The sequence below is a fragment of the Ceratosolen solmsi genome, unplaced genomic scaffold, assembly GCF_000503995.2.
Source record: "Ceratosolen solmsi marchali unplaced genomic scaffold, CerSol_1.0 scaffold23, whole genome shotgun sequence".
NCBI lineage: Eukaryota > Metazoa > Arthropoda > Insecta > Hymenoptera > Agaonidae > Ceratosolen > Ceratosolen solmsi.
The window spans coordinates 2,657,790-2,673,868 of NW_011948430.1; the positions used below are offsets into that span (position 1 = coordinate 2,657,790).

Below are 16,079 nucleotides of genomic sequence, written 5' to 3' on the forward strand. Positions count from 1 at the left end.
CTTGAATTGTGTTTGTTTGCAAGTATGTGCATATATATATATATTCATATAAATTCATATTTATATACATACGCTCATATGCACATGTATATATATATAAATGACAAATTAGTTTAAATAATAAAACGGATTTCTTCGAAATTTTTTTTTGCAATATATTGAACAGTTGTATCAAAGCTTTCTTCTCTTCATTTTCCCTGAGAAAATACTTACAATATTTTTAAACGCTTACACCATTGTTCGTAAATAAATTATTCATTTAAATGAGAAGTATAATTAAGTGATAAATTGTTTTTAATGATTTTTATAAAAATTAATTTGTTTGTTAGTGATTAATGAAATAAACATATTCCAAGTGAGGCTTTAATTTCTGCCAATTTACATTAATATGGAAAGTCATTTGGTATTTTCCAATAATTCGAATAATGAAGTTTATTTTTATATTTGTAATTCAATGATTTAATAATTGCATTATGATCATTAGTGTGGAATGAATGAAAATTTTTAATTAATAGCCTTTAAAGATCAATTCCTTCATAATATTTTGTATCACCTAAAGATTATTCACACACATGCAGCGGTAAACTAAAAATAAATCCTTTAAATTTAAATGTATATTAGTGATAGATAATAAAAAGATCTATTTATTTCAAATTTAATTGTATAAAATAACACTTCCTACATACTAATTATCAGTTTTAAAAACTAATATTGACATGTATTTTGTATATAAAATAATTCAAAGATTGAAAGGATATCTTGCACAATTCGCAAGTGCTATGAGACTCCACGACAATCCCGACAATCGTAAAAAGTAGGAGCGCCGTAAGTTCAATTAAAAATCACTCGACCTGCGCTGAAAATCTGTCGATCTCACGACTCCACAATTAATATTCATCGCAATAAATTGTTTGGATCGAGTGATAGGGAAATTTGACGACGCCGCGCATCTCGCAGTAAAAGAAATTTTCAGGAATGAGCGACACGAATGATAAGTGAGCGGACTCAAATGGAGCGAGGAGCGCTACAGGATATAATTGCATATACGTGCAAGATAAGTTGTCATTCAACTTAAACTAATTAAATTCCGCGGATAGACGGGTCAGCCAGGGCTTCCAGGGCAGAGAGGATTCGCGCTAATCAAATTATAATTTTCAGGCACTTCAATTACGCCCCGTGTACCCAAGACAAAACGACGTCTAACATTGAATATTCGCCAACAGTCGCGATTCACAATACGCGTGTGAGCATAAACTAGCCACTCAAGCAGCAAAGGCAACGCTGTTAATTATTCATAACGGGCACGAACTCTCGGCGCATTATTATTCACATAGCAACTTAATACGAGTGTATTAGTAATTTTTCATGTGATAACTGTACATTGATCATGTGCTTTATGATATAAAATTATTGCTTAGTTGCATCAATTTTATGTTATTCTTAATCAATGGTACTATTCCTTTTTATACGAAATCAAAGTGAACTGTACATTTATACGTATTGATTATAAATTTTATTACTTACTCTTATCTCGAGTTTATTTTTAACTAATAATCGTTTCCTTATTCGTAAAAATACACTTTCGTTGTTAAAGTCTATTTAACCGTAGAGCGTTGTATTAATCGAAAGATTCTCCTGTTACTTTTGCATCTACAATGTATGGCATTTAAAGAGCTTTAATCAACTTTTACATCTTCGAATTTATTATCGGCGTGCAACAAAAGAATTCTTCTTTTATTTCATAATTATTAATTACACCCTGTCTAAGGATAATGTAATTATCACAATACGAACATTATTGATATATGCTTAATTTATAAAATTAGTATGACAATCATACGCATTTATTATTAATTTATTATGAATATCAATATAAATATAATGGATATGTGAATTTTTAAATGAGCAATAGAATTTAAAAAAACACGCACACACACACACACACACACACATATATATATATATATATATATATTATCGAGCTCTTGCTAAGCTCTTGTTTCATTTGCAAAGGATTAATGAAAAAAATACGTTACGTTTACTTCTTTCAGAGCATCGTTTTCCACGTATCAAAACATCCAGATCATACGAATTTTACACAATGTGTCACTTTCGGCTCATTTCCCTCGGATTTGGTTGAAAATACATACACCGTATTTTGTATAGTGACAATGTACTTTGTACCTCTTATCATTATTTGCTGGGTGTACTTACAAATATTGTGCGAGATTAGTAGCAAATCAAGGGATAATAAACCAGGTAATGTCATGTAATTTTAATAAACTTCTCCCATCGCTTTACTATAATGGAAATTATAATTGAAAATGTTTTGGAAAATAATTTATCCGTATATATACATATACATATATTATGTTTTTTTATGAAAAAAAAAAGTGTAGTTAATAGTATTTCGGTATATAGTTGTTTATTAATCTCGATGCAACGAGGATTAAAGTATTATCAAAATATTTTATTATTATATAAGCGACACGTTTAATATTAATAACTTCTTTACAAAAATATTAAGTGTACAATACTTAAATTTTTTCGAGAAAATATTATTTACCGAGCAAAAATAAGAAAGAAAAATATAAGAAAGACTTTGAATATACAGAATTGAGACTAAAACATGTACATTTTTTATGATTTATTTTATTTTCAATAAAACAAAAAGAGGATTTTGTAATAATATATACTTTACAATAAAAGAAAATTGATACTATTAATGAAAATTAAAATTATAATTTAAAAGAAAATTTAAATATATTAAAATACCAAACATTTTTAATAAGAAATTAATTGAATCTTTTTGTATTGTTAATATAAACACTTGTCAATATAAACTGATCTAGCATAATTTATGGTCATTTGAATTTAACATTTAAATTTTTCATTTAAATTTAATTATATAAATAACTTAATTCTAAACCTTGATTTTAAATTTTGATAATATAACACTATTGAATTGACAAATGTGTAATCTACATTTTATGGAAATGGCAGTATTAGTATGCCAAGAGGAAAATATAATTAATTTCTTATTTATAAAGAATAATGAAATAATTTGGAAAAAGAAATATTATAGTTGGAAATAGTTTTAATATAATTCATCGTTAAGACATAATAATATTAATTAAATTAAAATCCTATCTATTCTGAAAAATATCTTCAAATTCAAATTTAATTATATTGTAAAAAAAAAAAAAAAAAAAAAAAAAAAAAAACTAACGTTATTTTCTGTAAACGGGTTTCCCGATTAAATTTTTGTAAAAATCGATATACTTTAAATAAATTTTTTTATGTATTCAATTTAAATATTGTAATGTAATTTCGAATATACTATGATTTGTTTTTGATATTTATAAATGCATGCAACTTGGTCTTAATATTAAGGGTTTGCAGAGTAGTGAATTTGAAAATTTTTACATTTATAGTTCAATTTTTACACAAATATAATTGACATCAAAATTAAATAACTTTTTGAATGGAATAACTGAGAAATATTACAAAGTATTTGGAAATCCTTTAAAACTCTAATGATAAGTTGGGCTGTTTCGAAATTAATTACACATTTAATTATATTTCAATTTACAATCTTGTTGAATTTATAAGATTTTTATTTGAAATATTTAATGTTTGTAATAATACTTTTTTTATTTTGTAAATAAAGCTCACTATTCTACTGAATAATTTGAAAAATATGAAACTTGATACATAAATTGTACTTATTGTTTGTTATATTATTTTTATTATTTAAGAATTTGAGAAATTTAAGAAATTAGATTTCGAATGCTCAAATAATATTTAAGGGTAAAATATTGTTAATAACATATTAAAAGATATTTTCACATTAATTGATATTCCAATTTTTTAATAGACTTTTTATTGTTATCTTTATTCAAAACAGAAAATTCCGTTTCCAAACATATACGTTAATGATTATTATGGCATAAGTGATAGTATCAAGTCATTAATTTTTTTTTAAAGTAAAACTCTTTCGTTATATTATTGCAGTAATGTAATATTAAACTTCTTGGAATTCTCAATTTAACAAGAATATTGAAGTGGTACTCAAACTCTGAATAAGAAGTAAAAATTTTAAATACATTTTCTTTGAAACTTTACTTTTCCTTTATTTTTTACATTGGAACATTCAAATAGAATTCCAAATGAGTTTAAAAAAAAATTTAAGAATGTGTAGAATTTTTCATGAAAGCTTTAGTAATTTTTTAAAAACTTTTTATACTGAAGTAAAAAAAAATCGCACGATAAAAATTTTTATAAATACAACAGTGAAAATGTATATTAGTTTAGAAAAATCTTTGGATTTTGATGAAGAATTTGACAATTATCATTTTTTAAAAATCCTTTTTCACTCTTCATAATGTATCGAAGAGAACAAATATGCGCTTAAATTGTTTACTTCTTAAGAGCTTGAAAAAAAGAAATCAAATAACCCAATCCATATGAATGAAATGTATACAAATTTTTTTAAACGCATGAATTTTTTCTATTAAATTCAAACGACCCAAGAAATGGAATCTCGTACTCCATTATATTGCATATTCCATTATTGGTTTTGTTGATTAAATATCATTAACTATTCAGCGATTATTCCAATATTATTGATAAATACGTTTGTAAAATTTAAATTCTATATAATATATGAAATTCAAACGATCGAGTTCATCTAATCGAAGCGTTCAAAATGCAAACAAAAATTGTATTTATTGCTATTAAGGATAAATATGTAAAAATCCTATAATTAGATTCAAAAATGCTTGAACAAATTTAATCTGTAATATTATCATTAATTATATGTTTCAGTTGTAACGAAATCGTGCAGTAATGGGACACTCGAGAGTTCAAACAGTACTCAGGGAAGTCGAATGCGATTACGACGATCGGATATGTCAAGTATCGAAAGAGCACGAAGTAGAACACTCAAGATGACTATCAAAATAGTTGTAGCTTTCATTTTTTGCTGGACGCCCTACATCACGATGAATCTTTGGTAACGTGACATAAGATATTCGTAAAATCTTAAAAATAATTTTCAAATTAATAGAATGATAGGTGACAATGAGTATGCTGCCGTAATAAGTAATATTATACGGGCAGGAGGGAATTCAATTGTTTCATTCGAAATCAAGTAATAATTCAGGAAGTGAGGGGAAAAATTGGACTCGCGGATAAAACAATGTGCCTATTAAATTCAATTATATGCTTTTCCTTTCAAATAGCGAATAGCTCTATTGCCTTAACAATGACTACTTCGTTAGTGGATAATTTACATAAATAAGCATTAAGTAGGGAATTTATACGAATAGAAGGCTAATGTCAGGCCATTTAGCCATGTTGAGTAAATTAAGTACTATTTAATGTTAATATTATTTGTTGGCTAGGTATGTGATCGATAAGAAGAGCGCCCAAAGAGTTAATGAAATGGTGCAAGAATCACTTTTCATAATGGCGGTAGGAAATTCCTGTGCCAACCCCTTAGTTTATGGGAGTTATGCAATCGATTTGAAAAAGGAGTGTTGTCGTTGTTTTCTTCCTAGCACATCGAGAAAGTCCAATGTCGATGTCAATCTCATTCAGCGTAGCTTAGGTAATTTTAAATCGACTTCAACCAAGAAATCATATGTAAGAGTTTCAATTAAATTGCCAAAAAACTTTATTAAAGTAGTAATTCAGTGTGCGCACTCAAATACAATTATAAAAGCATTAAATATGCATTTTGTAACTATTCGCCAAAAAATCCAAGTCAGTTCACAAAATACTTAAATTCGAATTATTGATAAAAATTTATTCGAAAGCCAATATAATGGAAATAGTTCGTGATGATTTCTTGATGATAAAGTCAGTTAATAATAAATCATTGACGTTTGAAGTTGAAATGGATGTAAAATTATTATAAACATTTTTTCACTTCTCGAGTAAGAATTTATTCGCGCTATACTGAAGCAATAATCCGATTAAAATTTATTCGAGCACACAAGCGAAAATTAATTTTATATTAAAGCAATGTAAAATAGCAAAAGGCATGTACAAAAACAGCGTCATAAATGTTTATACGAAAACAATTCGTTTTCCAACGGCGACAGAAAAAAATTCATCAAATACATTGAGCTTTCACATCTTTGAAACACAAGTATTCGTTAATCAATTAAACAAATAAAATGATTTGTTAAAATTAAAAAGCGTAACACTGAATTGTAACTTTAAGAATGATGTTTTGCGTAGTATTGTTGATATTAATCATTAGAACAAGCTTTTAATATACTTTCCATAATTGTGTACACGTTTGTAGAGAATAACTGCAATTTTGTAACGAATTGTGCGTGCATTAGCATAAAAAAAAAAAAAAAAAAAAAAAAAAAAGATTTTTTCGAAAAAAGATAAAAAAAAAGCACACGACGTACAAATGCCTGATTGAGTTAATAAAAAGTAAAGCTGGCGCCCGGGGCTGGGAAAAAGAATCTGGCGTCCCACTATTATCAATAGCACATTATAACACCAAGAGCGAACAATCGCCAGCGTCTGTTCCAGGTTCAAAATTCCAGAAAATAGATATGAAGTCCCCGGGCGTCAGCAAACAAATAGTTCATAGTGTTCGTCAAGCCGTGCACGGCTTGCTTAAAGGTGCGTATTCCAATGATTCTCATTACCTTTCCTCACACTGAACTTACTAGCTGGCTGATAAAGCACACTCAATGTTGCACATATTAAATGAGAACTCGGGGCAAAAAGGAGTAAGTCCTTTTTGCATAGACCCTTAATTTTCTAGTTGGAAGCGGACAAACGAAAAGCACAGCCATTTGCGGCAAGGCAACGGCGCCCTCGAGCCCAAGATTCTTCGTCTCAGCTACGTCGAAGGGACTTATCGTTGAGAACATGCCGCTCCGAACAATTGTAAGTCTATGAGTGTCAAAATTTTTAATAAACATGTCTAGCAATCATAAGACGTAAGCATAAGACGTATGATAAATTTCATGACAATCGTATCACAAGTATCTTTTATCATTTTATAATCATGCGCTGCAATGTGATTTAAAAAAAAAAAAAAAAAACAAATAAAATACAACAACAACAACAACAAAGCTTTTCGGTAGTATGGAAAGTAAAACAAAAAAGTAAATAAAAAATTAAATTATAGCTAAAGTTAAAATTACCAAAGTTCTTTCTTAAGTCAACGATCATTACTAATAGCACAATCATTAGGCAAATAAAATTTTCCTCATTCTTACTTATCCACGAAATGACAAATTACAAAATCAATGTATGACGTCGTTGTAAGGCATTACAAACAACAAATATGTGAATTTACTAATATCCATGCGACGCTCGTCCCAGTAAATTTAAGAATAATGACATATTCATAAACTACAAGACACTTCATTGACTGTCCTTAAGCGCATGTTGAAATGGCCATTTAATGACTATTAATAAATATTGATGTATAAACAAGAACAAAAAAAAAAGTTTATTTCTATAAATATTCGTAAATAATGATCCAAAATTTAAAAAAAAACCTGTAAATGAACTTATCCACATAATTAAACAATTTTCACAAAATATTATCTTTATTAAATAAATGTGTCATCAATCGAATGAACATGCCTCTTTTTACAATAAACTTTTTGTTTGGATGCCAGTTAATGCGTAAATGTAATTGTGTGGCATTAATAAAATAGAAGATTTCGTTAAAATCCGTGAGCCACGTATTATCCATCGAATTATCGTCGGTGCACGTATCGTGTGTGTTTCTTGCTCAAATTACAAGCGCGATGTGCGCTGGCATATTCAAAAACATTTGCGGATTGCGTCGACACAGCAGTTTTACATCGCTCTAAGGCACTGGATTTTTAAAACGGTTGATCACGCCCGGACAGAGGCCGACGCATTGAATAATTAAACATACCTCGTGTCATTCGTGATTGTGCACGATTGACCTTACGACTCCCACGGGTCAATGGTATACGTCCGCCTTTATCTTAATATCAACGCCTATACCCCTATACCCTCCCCCACTCTCTCTCTCTCTCTCTCTCTCTCTCTCTCTCTCTCTCTCTCTGTGTGTGTGTGTGTCTATGTTGATCCAGTCATACATTAATAATCAATTTTATTTAATACTTTATCCATTAAATATCAATAGTTAATTTCCACTTTGCCCCAATTTTTGTTTGTCCCAGAGGTCTTTTATGCCCATTCTTGCGTACATTACATAAAAAAATGAAGCAAAAGCTTTCTTAAAACTCTTAAAACGTACATTATTACAAATAAGAGGAGAGCGCGTACATGGATAGCGATTAAAGTTTAAGTTCTTTAATCAACGCCCTTTCACAATTGGACAGCTCGATTTTAACGATGAAATTTAACGTAAAAGTATTATTTCAAACTATACTGATGCACTTGCTACGACGGAGTTCTATTTTAATAAAAATGTCGTCATTTTTCTATATTAATTCATTTAAGCTGCATTAATTTTTCAGACTAGATTTGCTCGATTAGCAAAATTTATTCATTAATGGAGCGATTTGTTGCCTCGATCAAAGTAATGTTAAAAAACACACACACCAGGCAGGCATAGCCAAAAGTTATCTAGAAAGTATTTTTCTTTATCATTGCATCAATTTTAATTTTTTTTTCTTCTATCCGTGATTTTGCTTGCTCGCAATATTGTGAATTATAAATTTCATTCTCGCTATTTCTTCGCAAACGATCTCACGTTCGTTCTCTTTACACTATGTCAGTTTCGAAATTTTCATGAAAATGGATTTGAAGGAACAGAAAGAGAAAATGAAACAAAAAGACAAAAAACAACCATAAACATAAACAAAAATTATCTAAGGATACATGAAATGCAATAGATTAACAGTATAATGGAAATAATGGGCTCTTTGCGAGAGCCAACGACTTAACGAATCAATAAAAATTCAGTTTCAAGGCGGAATACAGAAATTAATAAAAAGTACCAAAAGGAGATATTAAAGGATAAGCCGTCACAATCGCGTGGCTTACTCGAGCAAACGAGTTACAATATTTTTAACATAATGTATTTCTATTGAATATATATATATATATATATATATATTGAATATATATATATATATTGAATATATATCAAGCGTTTTACGATAGTAATAAATATTAGAGAGTATCGATAATGAAAACAAAAAAAAAACAAAAAACAAAAAACAAAAAACAAAAACAAACAAAAGAAAAAGAAAGAAAAATATAAAAAGTAAGAAAAGGAGCCAAGATATTTCTGAGGAAAGGACGAATATTTTTAGTGTTGGTCGAAAGTTCCACGGTCATATCGTCCCGCGTATATTATCAAAGTCAGCCAGAAACAGTCAATGTTCGGAAGCTCGGATGTCCGTCTCCTCGGACACGTCCTTCTTCGTCTTCTTGCTAAGGGCGCGATTACGTATGTTAAGCATTGTCCTGGCGACCAGCCAGACGGCGCCCTTTTCGCAAATGGCTCGCAGTCCGTTGACGAAACCGAGAATGAGACAATGGGGCGGGTATCCCGTGGTGTTCTGCTCGATGCCGATCGTCTTCAGCGACGCCTCGACGAAGCGCTCGGGCGTCGGTGCCATCCATGTCGCTCGCCTGTAAACAGAACAAACACAATCGCACGTCAGCCGCCGAGCTTGCGCTTTTTCTTGCTTTCTTTCTATCTTTCTTTCTTTCTTTCTTTCATTCTTTCATTCTTTTGGGCGAATTACGCAAGCGACCCCGTTCACTTGATTTTTCAAGTCGGCGTTTATCCGAATTTCACCTCTACGACCACGTGCCCCGTGTTATTATTGCCTACATTGTCGAGCGCGTTCGGTTTTTTGTGTCGGGGCGCGTCAGTGGTCGCGGGCGGGAGGGCGAGGCGAGGAAGAGCGAGAGAAAGAGAGAGAGAGAGAGAGAGAGAGCGAATTTTTAGGGGGGGGGCGGAGCGAATTGCTTGGAATTGCGAATGCAGCGTGGTATATGAAGAGCGCCATTTTCAAAATTTATTTTAAATAATACGCATAAGCGTTTAACTCAGCGCACAAGCATATTATAAATTATTAATTAGGTTTTTGTAAGCACATCTTTTTTACTTCGCATTGCTTTAAAAATATCATAAATAACTAATTAAAAAACAAAAAAAAACATTATTAAAAAAAAAAAAAGAAGAGGAACAGTACTTGCTTTCATTTAAATAAATATAAAGTATTATTTACTGTGCAGAATACAGATATGAAAGAAAAAAGATGCAATTTGTTTTTTTAACGCGATTATTATTCTAATCATTGTAACTCAAGTTTATTGCTGACTATTTTAAGATCGTCTTATTAACTCACATTTTACATGTTTATGATTCATAAATGAAGAGAGCTCTTAAATAATATAACAAATTCAAAGTAATTGTATGGAAATCATATGTGACTACGAAATTCTTTTAGTATTAGGTAAATTATCGATCATTATTAAAATGAATTTAATGATTTGTTTGATGCATAGTTTCGATCGATAAAGCTCAACGAGCATGCATAATTAAATTTTATAAATATAAGGTTAAAATTTGAAATTCTAATTTATAGACATTATTACTAATGAAAGAGAATAATTTGAATTTGTTAGTATACATTTCGATCGACTGTTTTATTTTTAGAATGAATAAGTAACACCCGATTCAAGGAAGTCCGAGCTCGATTATTTTACACTATTTCGGACTTTGGAAGGCTTTGAGCTTGAAAATAGCGTCGTTCTCAAATGTACGACGCCGTGTCCGTACATACCAAGTACGGAGTGACCTTTCGCCCCCTATTTGTATATGTCGGCTAGTGTCTCAAAAATATACTTAACTTAGGCGTACGATAGAACAAATGCAAACGTACTTGATCTTGGACATTTTGGTAGCGACGGGCCCAGGCTGGACACACTGCACTGTGACTCCTCTCGGTGCGGCCTCGACCGCCAAATCCTGGCTCAGCTTGTCCACGTACATCTTACTCGCAGCGTAGACGGCCAGGTAGGGTCCGGGTAAAGCTCCGAAGGCCGAGCCGATATTAACGATCACACCTTTGCGCCGCTCCATCATCCCCGGAAGTACTTGGCGCGCCACCCCCGTCACCCCGGCCACGTTCAACTGGATTATCCTCGTTATCGTCTCCTCGCTCACGCACGTGAACAATTCCGGGTGGTCGTAGCTCGTTCCGGCATTGTTCACTAGGACCCCGACCTGCGGTCAATTGTTTTTATTTTTCCCCCTCTCCTTGTCCAATTTCAGACGCAGTGAAAGTTGCACGACCGCTTTCGAGGGAAACAGCCGGTTAGATTGCGCGTGAAAGTTTTCGCGTCGCTGGCGACTCGTTAAAACGTAGTTGAATAGCTCCGAAAACGATTAAACGACGATTAATCCACCGGCATCGCGATTATTCGCTCCCCCAAACTCTACTCTCAGACATTTGTACTTGAATTGAATTCTACAAATTGTTCTTTACGAGACAAATTTGTAATTCGCTTATAATTCGGTGATAATGCGCTCGAAATAAATCGCGAGTCAATCATTACTTTAAGTAGCACAATAAAAAGTAAATATTATTTGCGATTATAATAATAATTTCCTTCGCTAACTTGCTTTTATAATCTGCATGATAAAACGTGATATTTATAATTATGACAAAAGGTACGATGAAATTTCATGTTTGTCATTTGCATTATCTCGTGTATACGTACGAACGAGGGCAATAGATTTCCGGTTTCGTTCGTCTCACACAGACTTTAATAAATAGACGATATAAGCTTTAGAGTGCTAGAGCGAATAGAGTAAAATGCCGTTGGTGCTTTAAGCTCGAATCGTGACTCGTGACTCTCCATAATAGCATTTAACGCTAACGTGATAGCAATTAACCGTGTCTCTCACCTCCAGCTCCTCGATCGCCTTTCCGATCTTGTTGTAAATGGCTTGACCCTCGGTCAAGTCAGCCTCGACAATCCGCGTCTCCACGCCGTACATTTGCTTGATCTCCCCGGCGACGTTCTCGAGCTTCTCTAGTGTCCTAGAGACAAGGACGATGTCAAGTCCCTTGTTGGCCAGGGCGTGAGCGAAGGCTTTGCCGAGGCCGTCGGTAGCGCCGGTCACGACCGCCCATTTACCCTGGGAGGCGATATCGATGCCAAGTCCAAGGTTCGGCGCTATGAGCTTCTTCCAGACGACGATGCTCAGTCGGACTGCGATACGCAAACCGACTGCTGCTATCACCACTACCGCAATCTTCTCCCAGCATGTCAATGCCATTCTGAAATCATTGTCGGGCCGATTTGACATGATTGAATGATCAATGGTTCTTTTTAGTATTATGCGAGAAAAGCGTTGATATGATATTACAAATCTTAAGTTGGATTCTATAATAATACGATAATGACACCAATAGTTTTTCCAAGTCACAATACGTCTAATTTATTCGGATTTTTTTTTCTTCTAAATAGTACTTGAAGAGAAAGAATTTATTTTAAATTCATGAATATTTGTACATATATTCAAAGACAAATGAGGCTTTGAAGATGGATGATAGATTCATCGATAATTCCGATTTGTTTAAAAGATATTAAACGCTTGCCGAGCTAAAAGTCAGTTTCAATAAGATATCCATGTTTATAAAATAATCGTGCCCTTGTATTTTGAATTCTTATATATATATATATATAGTTGATTATTAATTGATTATTAATTGATTATTAATTGATTTTACACAAGTGACTTATACGTATTTCTTTTTCATAAGAAATAATATACGAATGTTCTTTGATTTATATATAAGCAAGATATGTTTATTCGTTAGATATTTTTTTTCCTATGATAATGTTTATCCATCACATTTAAGAATTTTATCAAGATTATAGAAGTGACACAGGGGAGATAAGCGAAATAATCATTTCGTCTCGTTTTTTTAATCCCTTTAATCGCACTTAGTGTTATAGTCCCTTCAAGTTACATTAACAAATTAATCTTAATAAATTTTATAGCACATTAGAAATTGTAAGTCGATGTTCAGTTGGAGAAATCTAAAGAAATCATTAAGTTATATATACGACCATTGCTCCACATTGCTCGGTTCATAGTTTAAAATACTTCTATATTATTTCTATTGATAGGATTTATCATGGTTAGCATTTACCTTTTCTCATATCTTATGTACATTATAAACGAGCGAGATGATAAATCACATATTATAGGAAGACAATTAGATAATAGACATTATATAACAATATATATATAAAGTAAAATAAAAAATACTTAATATAATTGTAACATCGATAATTCTCTATAATTATTCCATGTACTAAAAGCTGTAATAGTAACTTCAGCTTTTAACTAATTAATAATAATTGAACATGACATTAATATTATGTTTTAAGAGTATGAACTTTTTGATCTTTTAATAAATGAATCAACTACTTCCTCTCTTATTATATCTTATTAATTTTAAATCTAATGATTTAAATTGTTTAATTTAAATTTAAATTGTTGAACTTATAATAATAGCGAGTTTGATCGTTTAAATGATTTATATTTCACTAAAATACTGAAAGTAGAACAAACTTGTGTGTACTGATATGTTATCAATAACGACAAAGAACCAATTGGTCGTGTAATAAGGAGAGTTGTGCGACCAACGGTTAAATATTAAGAATTAATGTAGATAGTGTTGATAGGGAAGTTAAATACTTATTACATAAAATACTTGCTCTATGAACATATGAGTACATATGAAAGTCGAGAAATTCTTGTAATGCCAAATAACAATCATCATAAACTGTACATTTTGTGGTGCATCGCTAAAATGTCTTAATAACTTTTACTTGCCCTTAAATTGCTTTCTTAAATTCGGAATTTCAATTTTATAAACAAATAAATTTTCAACTAATTTAACATTGTTAGTACGTATATTCGTGCATCGTCAATTTTCTAAATTATTAAAGTAATAATACACCAACTAACGCATAAGATCGAATATTAAGAGAGCGCACAGATCGGAATAGATATAAATAGTATGCCCGCTTTCTCTTTATAGTTTTATAATTTCTCCTAGTGGCCTGCATCCGTACAACTGCTTGCCCTAACATACTTAATATTTTAAGTAACTATCCAAAATTAAATTCCATAAACTAACAACACTTTTTCACTGTTAAACATCCGGCGAATTTCTAAATTGCGCGTAAATTAAGGTCGTAGATAGGATGAAATCGTCAAAAAATCGACACGAAACTAATAAACTCTACGAGCGATAATAAAAACTCGACGACTACAATAATCCGCACATCCGTCGATGTAATGAATTAATCCCCGCACTTAGCAGCTTACGTAAGCTCAAGTCGTGAAACTTCCTCCTCGGAGATGCGAAATAACCTACCTGCCAGTGACATCCGACTAATCTCTTGAACGGACAGCTCGACGTTCCGGTAACTACAGCGAACCTTAAATACGGCACACAAGCAGCGTCTGGCTGTAGCGTCTCGCTGTGACGGGCGTCGCGACGTCGATCGGTCGATGCGCCGTCGTCGTCTCGCTCCCGTTCCAGGCGCGCGCGCACAATGTCAGGGCTACCGAGGCCCCCTACCCGCGAGCCGAGAAAGCAGCAGCAGCAGCAGCAGCAGCAGCAGCAGCGACAGCAACAGCAGCAATAGCAACAGCAACAACAGCAACAACAGCAACAACAGCAACAGCGGTAAAAATACCACGAGCAGCGGTAACAGCAGCAGCAGCAGCAACAGCAGCAGCAGCAGCAGCAGCAGCAGCAGCAGCAGCAGCAACAGCAACAACAACAGCAACAACAGCAACAACAGGAATAGCAGCAGCAACGCCGACACGCAGTAGGAAACACCGATGGCACACTTTACTTTCAACGAGGATGAGCCGAATCTAGGTTATCCTCCTGTTACGATCTTCGCCCTCCTCCCCCTCCTCATCCGCCTCTTACTTCTTCTCCTCACGATATTAAGCGCGAATAATGTCAGGCGTGCCGCTACAGTGATTATCAGCCGTCAGCGGCTTTTATTTGATAGTAATTATTATATGAATTACGTGGGCTGCTCGTCCAACAATATTGGCGGTCGTGAAAACGTGTAAACAAACGCCGCGTGTTTATGGACGAGGCGTTAATAATCTGCTAGACGTAAAGATTTAGAAAATTCCGGGATTTAAGAATGAAGACGCGCACCGGATGACTGGTGCCGTTGGAAGGTTAATATTTAATGTTTACCTTCCGGTAAACCATAATCTTATGGTCGAGCGAACGATCCCAACGATGCCATCGTTTCTCAGCAAGTACCGTTCACTTCTCTCTTTCTCGCTTCCGCTTCCACCGCTTACCTTCACCCAATACCAGTTTTACTTTAGCCGACTTCTTTTCCTTTGGATAGCCTCGCAGTAGGTCAAGACCTGCATTGGACGCGTTTCAATGCTACACGAGACTCAAAATCCTCTCGCTTTTTAACGGGTTCCGTTTTCGTGTCGTCGATCTTTTTGTCGATGCCTTTATTTCCTCCTCCTCCTCCTCCTCCTCCTCCTCCCCCCCCCCCCCCCCCTCATCATAACCCCCATCCATATCCCATCAACCATTAGATTTCAGATTAATTCAAATATTCGTCGATCTGCTCCAATTCTCTATTTTATGAGGCTTATTTATGCTAATCGCCAGCGTTGGACTTAAAATTCAAGATTTTTTGCTTTTCATTTTGAATACGGCAAAAGAGAAATTTCAATAAATTTACATCCAAAACTTTAGATACCATTATTACTCTATCTTAGTAGCTTTAGATTATTTATCATTTATACGTTGCTTTACGTTCCACTTTTGGCATAGACGAATTTTGTTGAAATCATCATAATTTATTATAAAAAATACGGCAATACAGACGGGTTATGCGTTTCAATAGGATATTCCCGTATGTATTTATTTAGGCCTTTCTTTTTTATGAAATAAACAGAGAGACTTTTCATAAAAATCAATTATATAGTTAAAATGAAATCGAAGCAATATACGACGGTTCACGAGATCTTGCAAAATTTGCCCAATAAAATTCCAAGATTG

At 32.9% G+C, this 16,079-nt stretch overlaps 2 protein-coding genes across 4 annotated transcripts in view; one reads left to right on the forward strand and one right to left on the reverse strand.

The window, feature by feature from the left end:
• LOC105363994 (gonadotropin-releasing hormone II receptor-like) overlaps positions 1 to 16,079 on the forward strand; it is a 43,764-nt gene that overhangs the window by 26,503 nt on the left and 1,182 nt on the right. Inside the window, exons 5-9 of one of the 3 annotated variants that reach the window (XM_011501825.1) lie at positions 2,052 to 2,259; positions 4,828 to 5,014; positions 5,406 to 5,611; positions 6,553 to 6,645; positions 6,791 to 6,915. In XM_011501825.1, coding sequence (XP_011500127.1) covers positions 2,052 to 2,259; positions 4,828 to 5,014; positions 5,406 to 5,611; positions 6,553 to 6,645; positions 6,791 to 6,915 — 819 coding nt within the window. Of the gene's footprint in view, positions 1 to 2,051; positions 2,260 to 4,827; positions 5,015 to 5,405; positions 5,647 to 6,313; positions 6,391 to 6,552; positions 6,646 to 6,790; positions 6,916 to 16,079 lie in introns of those variants that run through there. The other 2 variants (XM_011501823.1, XM_011501824.1) reach the window with 2 other exon arrangements.
• Positions 9,231 to 14,620, reverse strand: LOC105363993 (hydroxysteroid 17-beta dehydrogenase 12 spidey). Its single transcript, XM_011501822.1, has 4 exons — positions 14,400 to 14,620; positions 11,909 to 12,284; positions 10,881 to 11,224; positions 9,231 to 9,618 (listed from the first exon to the last, which is right to left on the reverse strand). The coding sequence occupies exons 2-4, from the start codon at positions 12,281 to 12,283 to the stop codon at positions 9,360 to 9,362; spliced, it is 978 nt and encodes a 325-aa protein (XP_011500124.1). The 5' UTR covers position 12,284; positions 14,400 to 14,620; the 3' UTR covers positions 9,231 to 9,359.

Bases quoted from the DNA above. Each gene is read 5' to 3' on its own strand.
- LOC105363993 (XM_011501822.1), bottom strand. From the start codon at position 12,283: ATGGCATTGACATGCTGGGAGAAGATTGCGGTAGTGGTGATAGCAGCA. The intron at 11,225-11,908 runs GTGAGAGACACG...AATTGACCGCAG, and splicing joins AGGCGATCGAGGAGCTGGAG to GTCGGGGTCCTAGTGAACAA. The intron at 9,619-10,880 runs GTACGTTTGCAT...TTCTGTTTACAG, and splicing joins ACCAAAATGTCCAAGATCAA to GCGAGCGACATGGATGGCAC.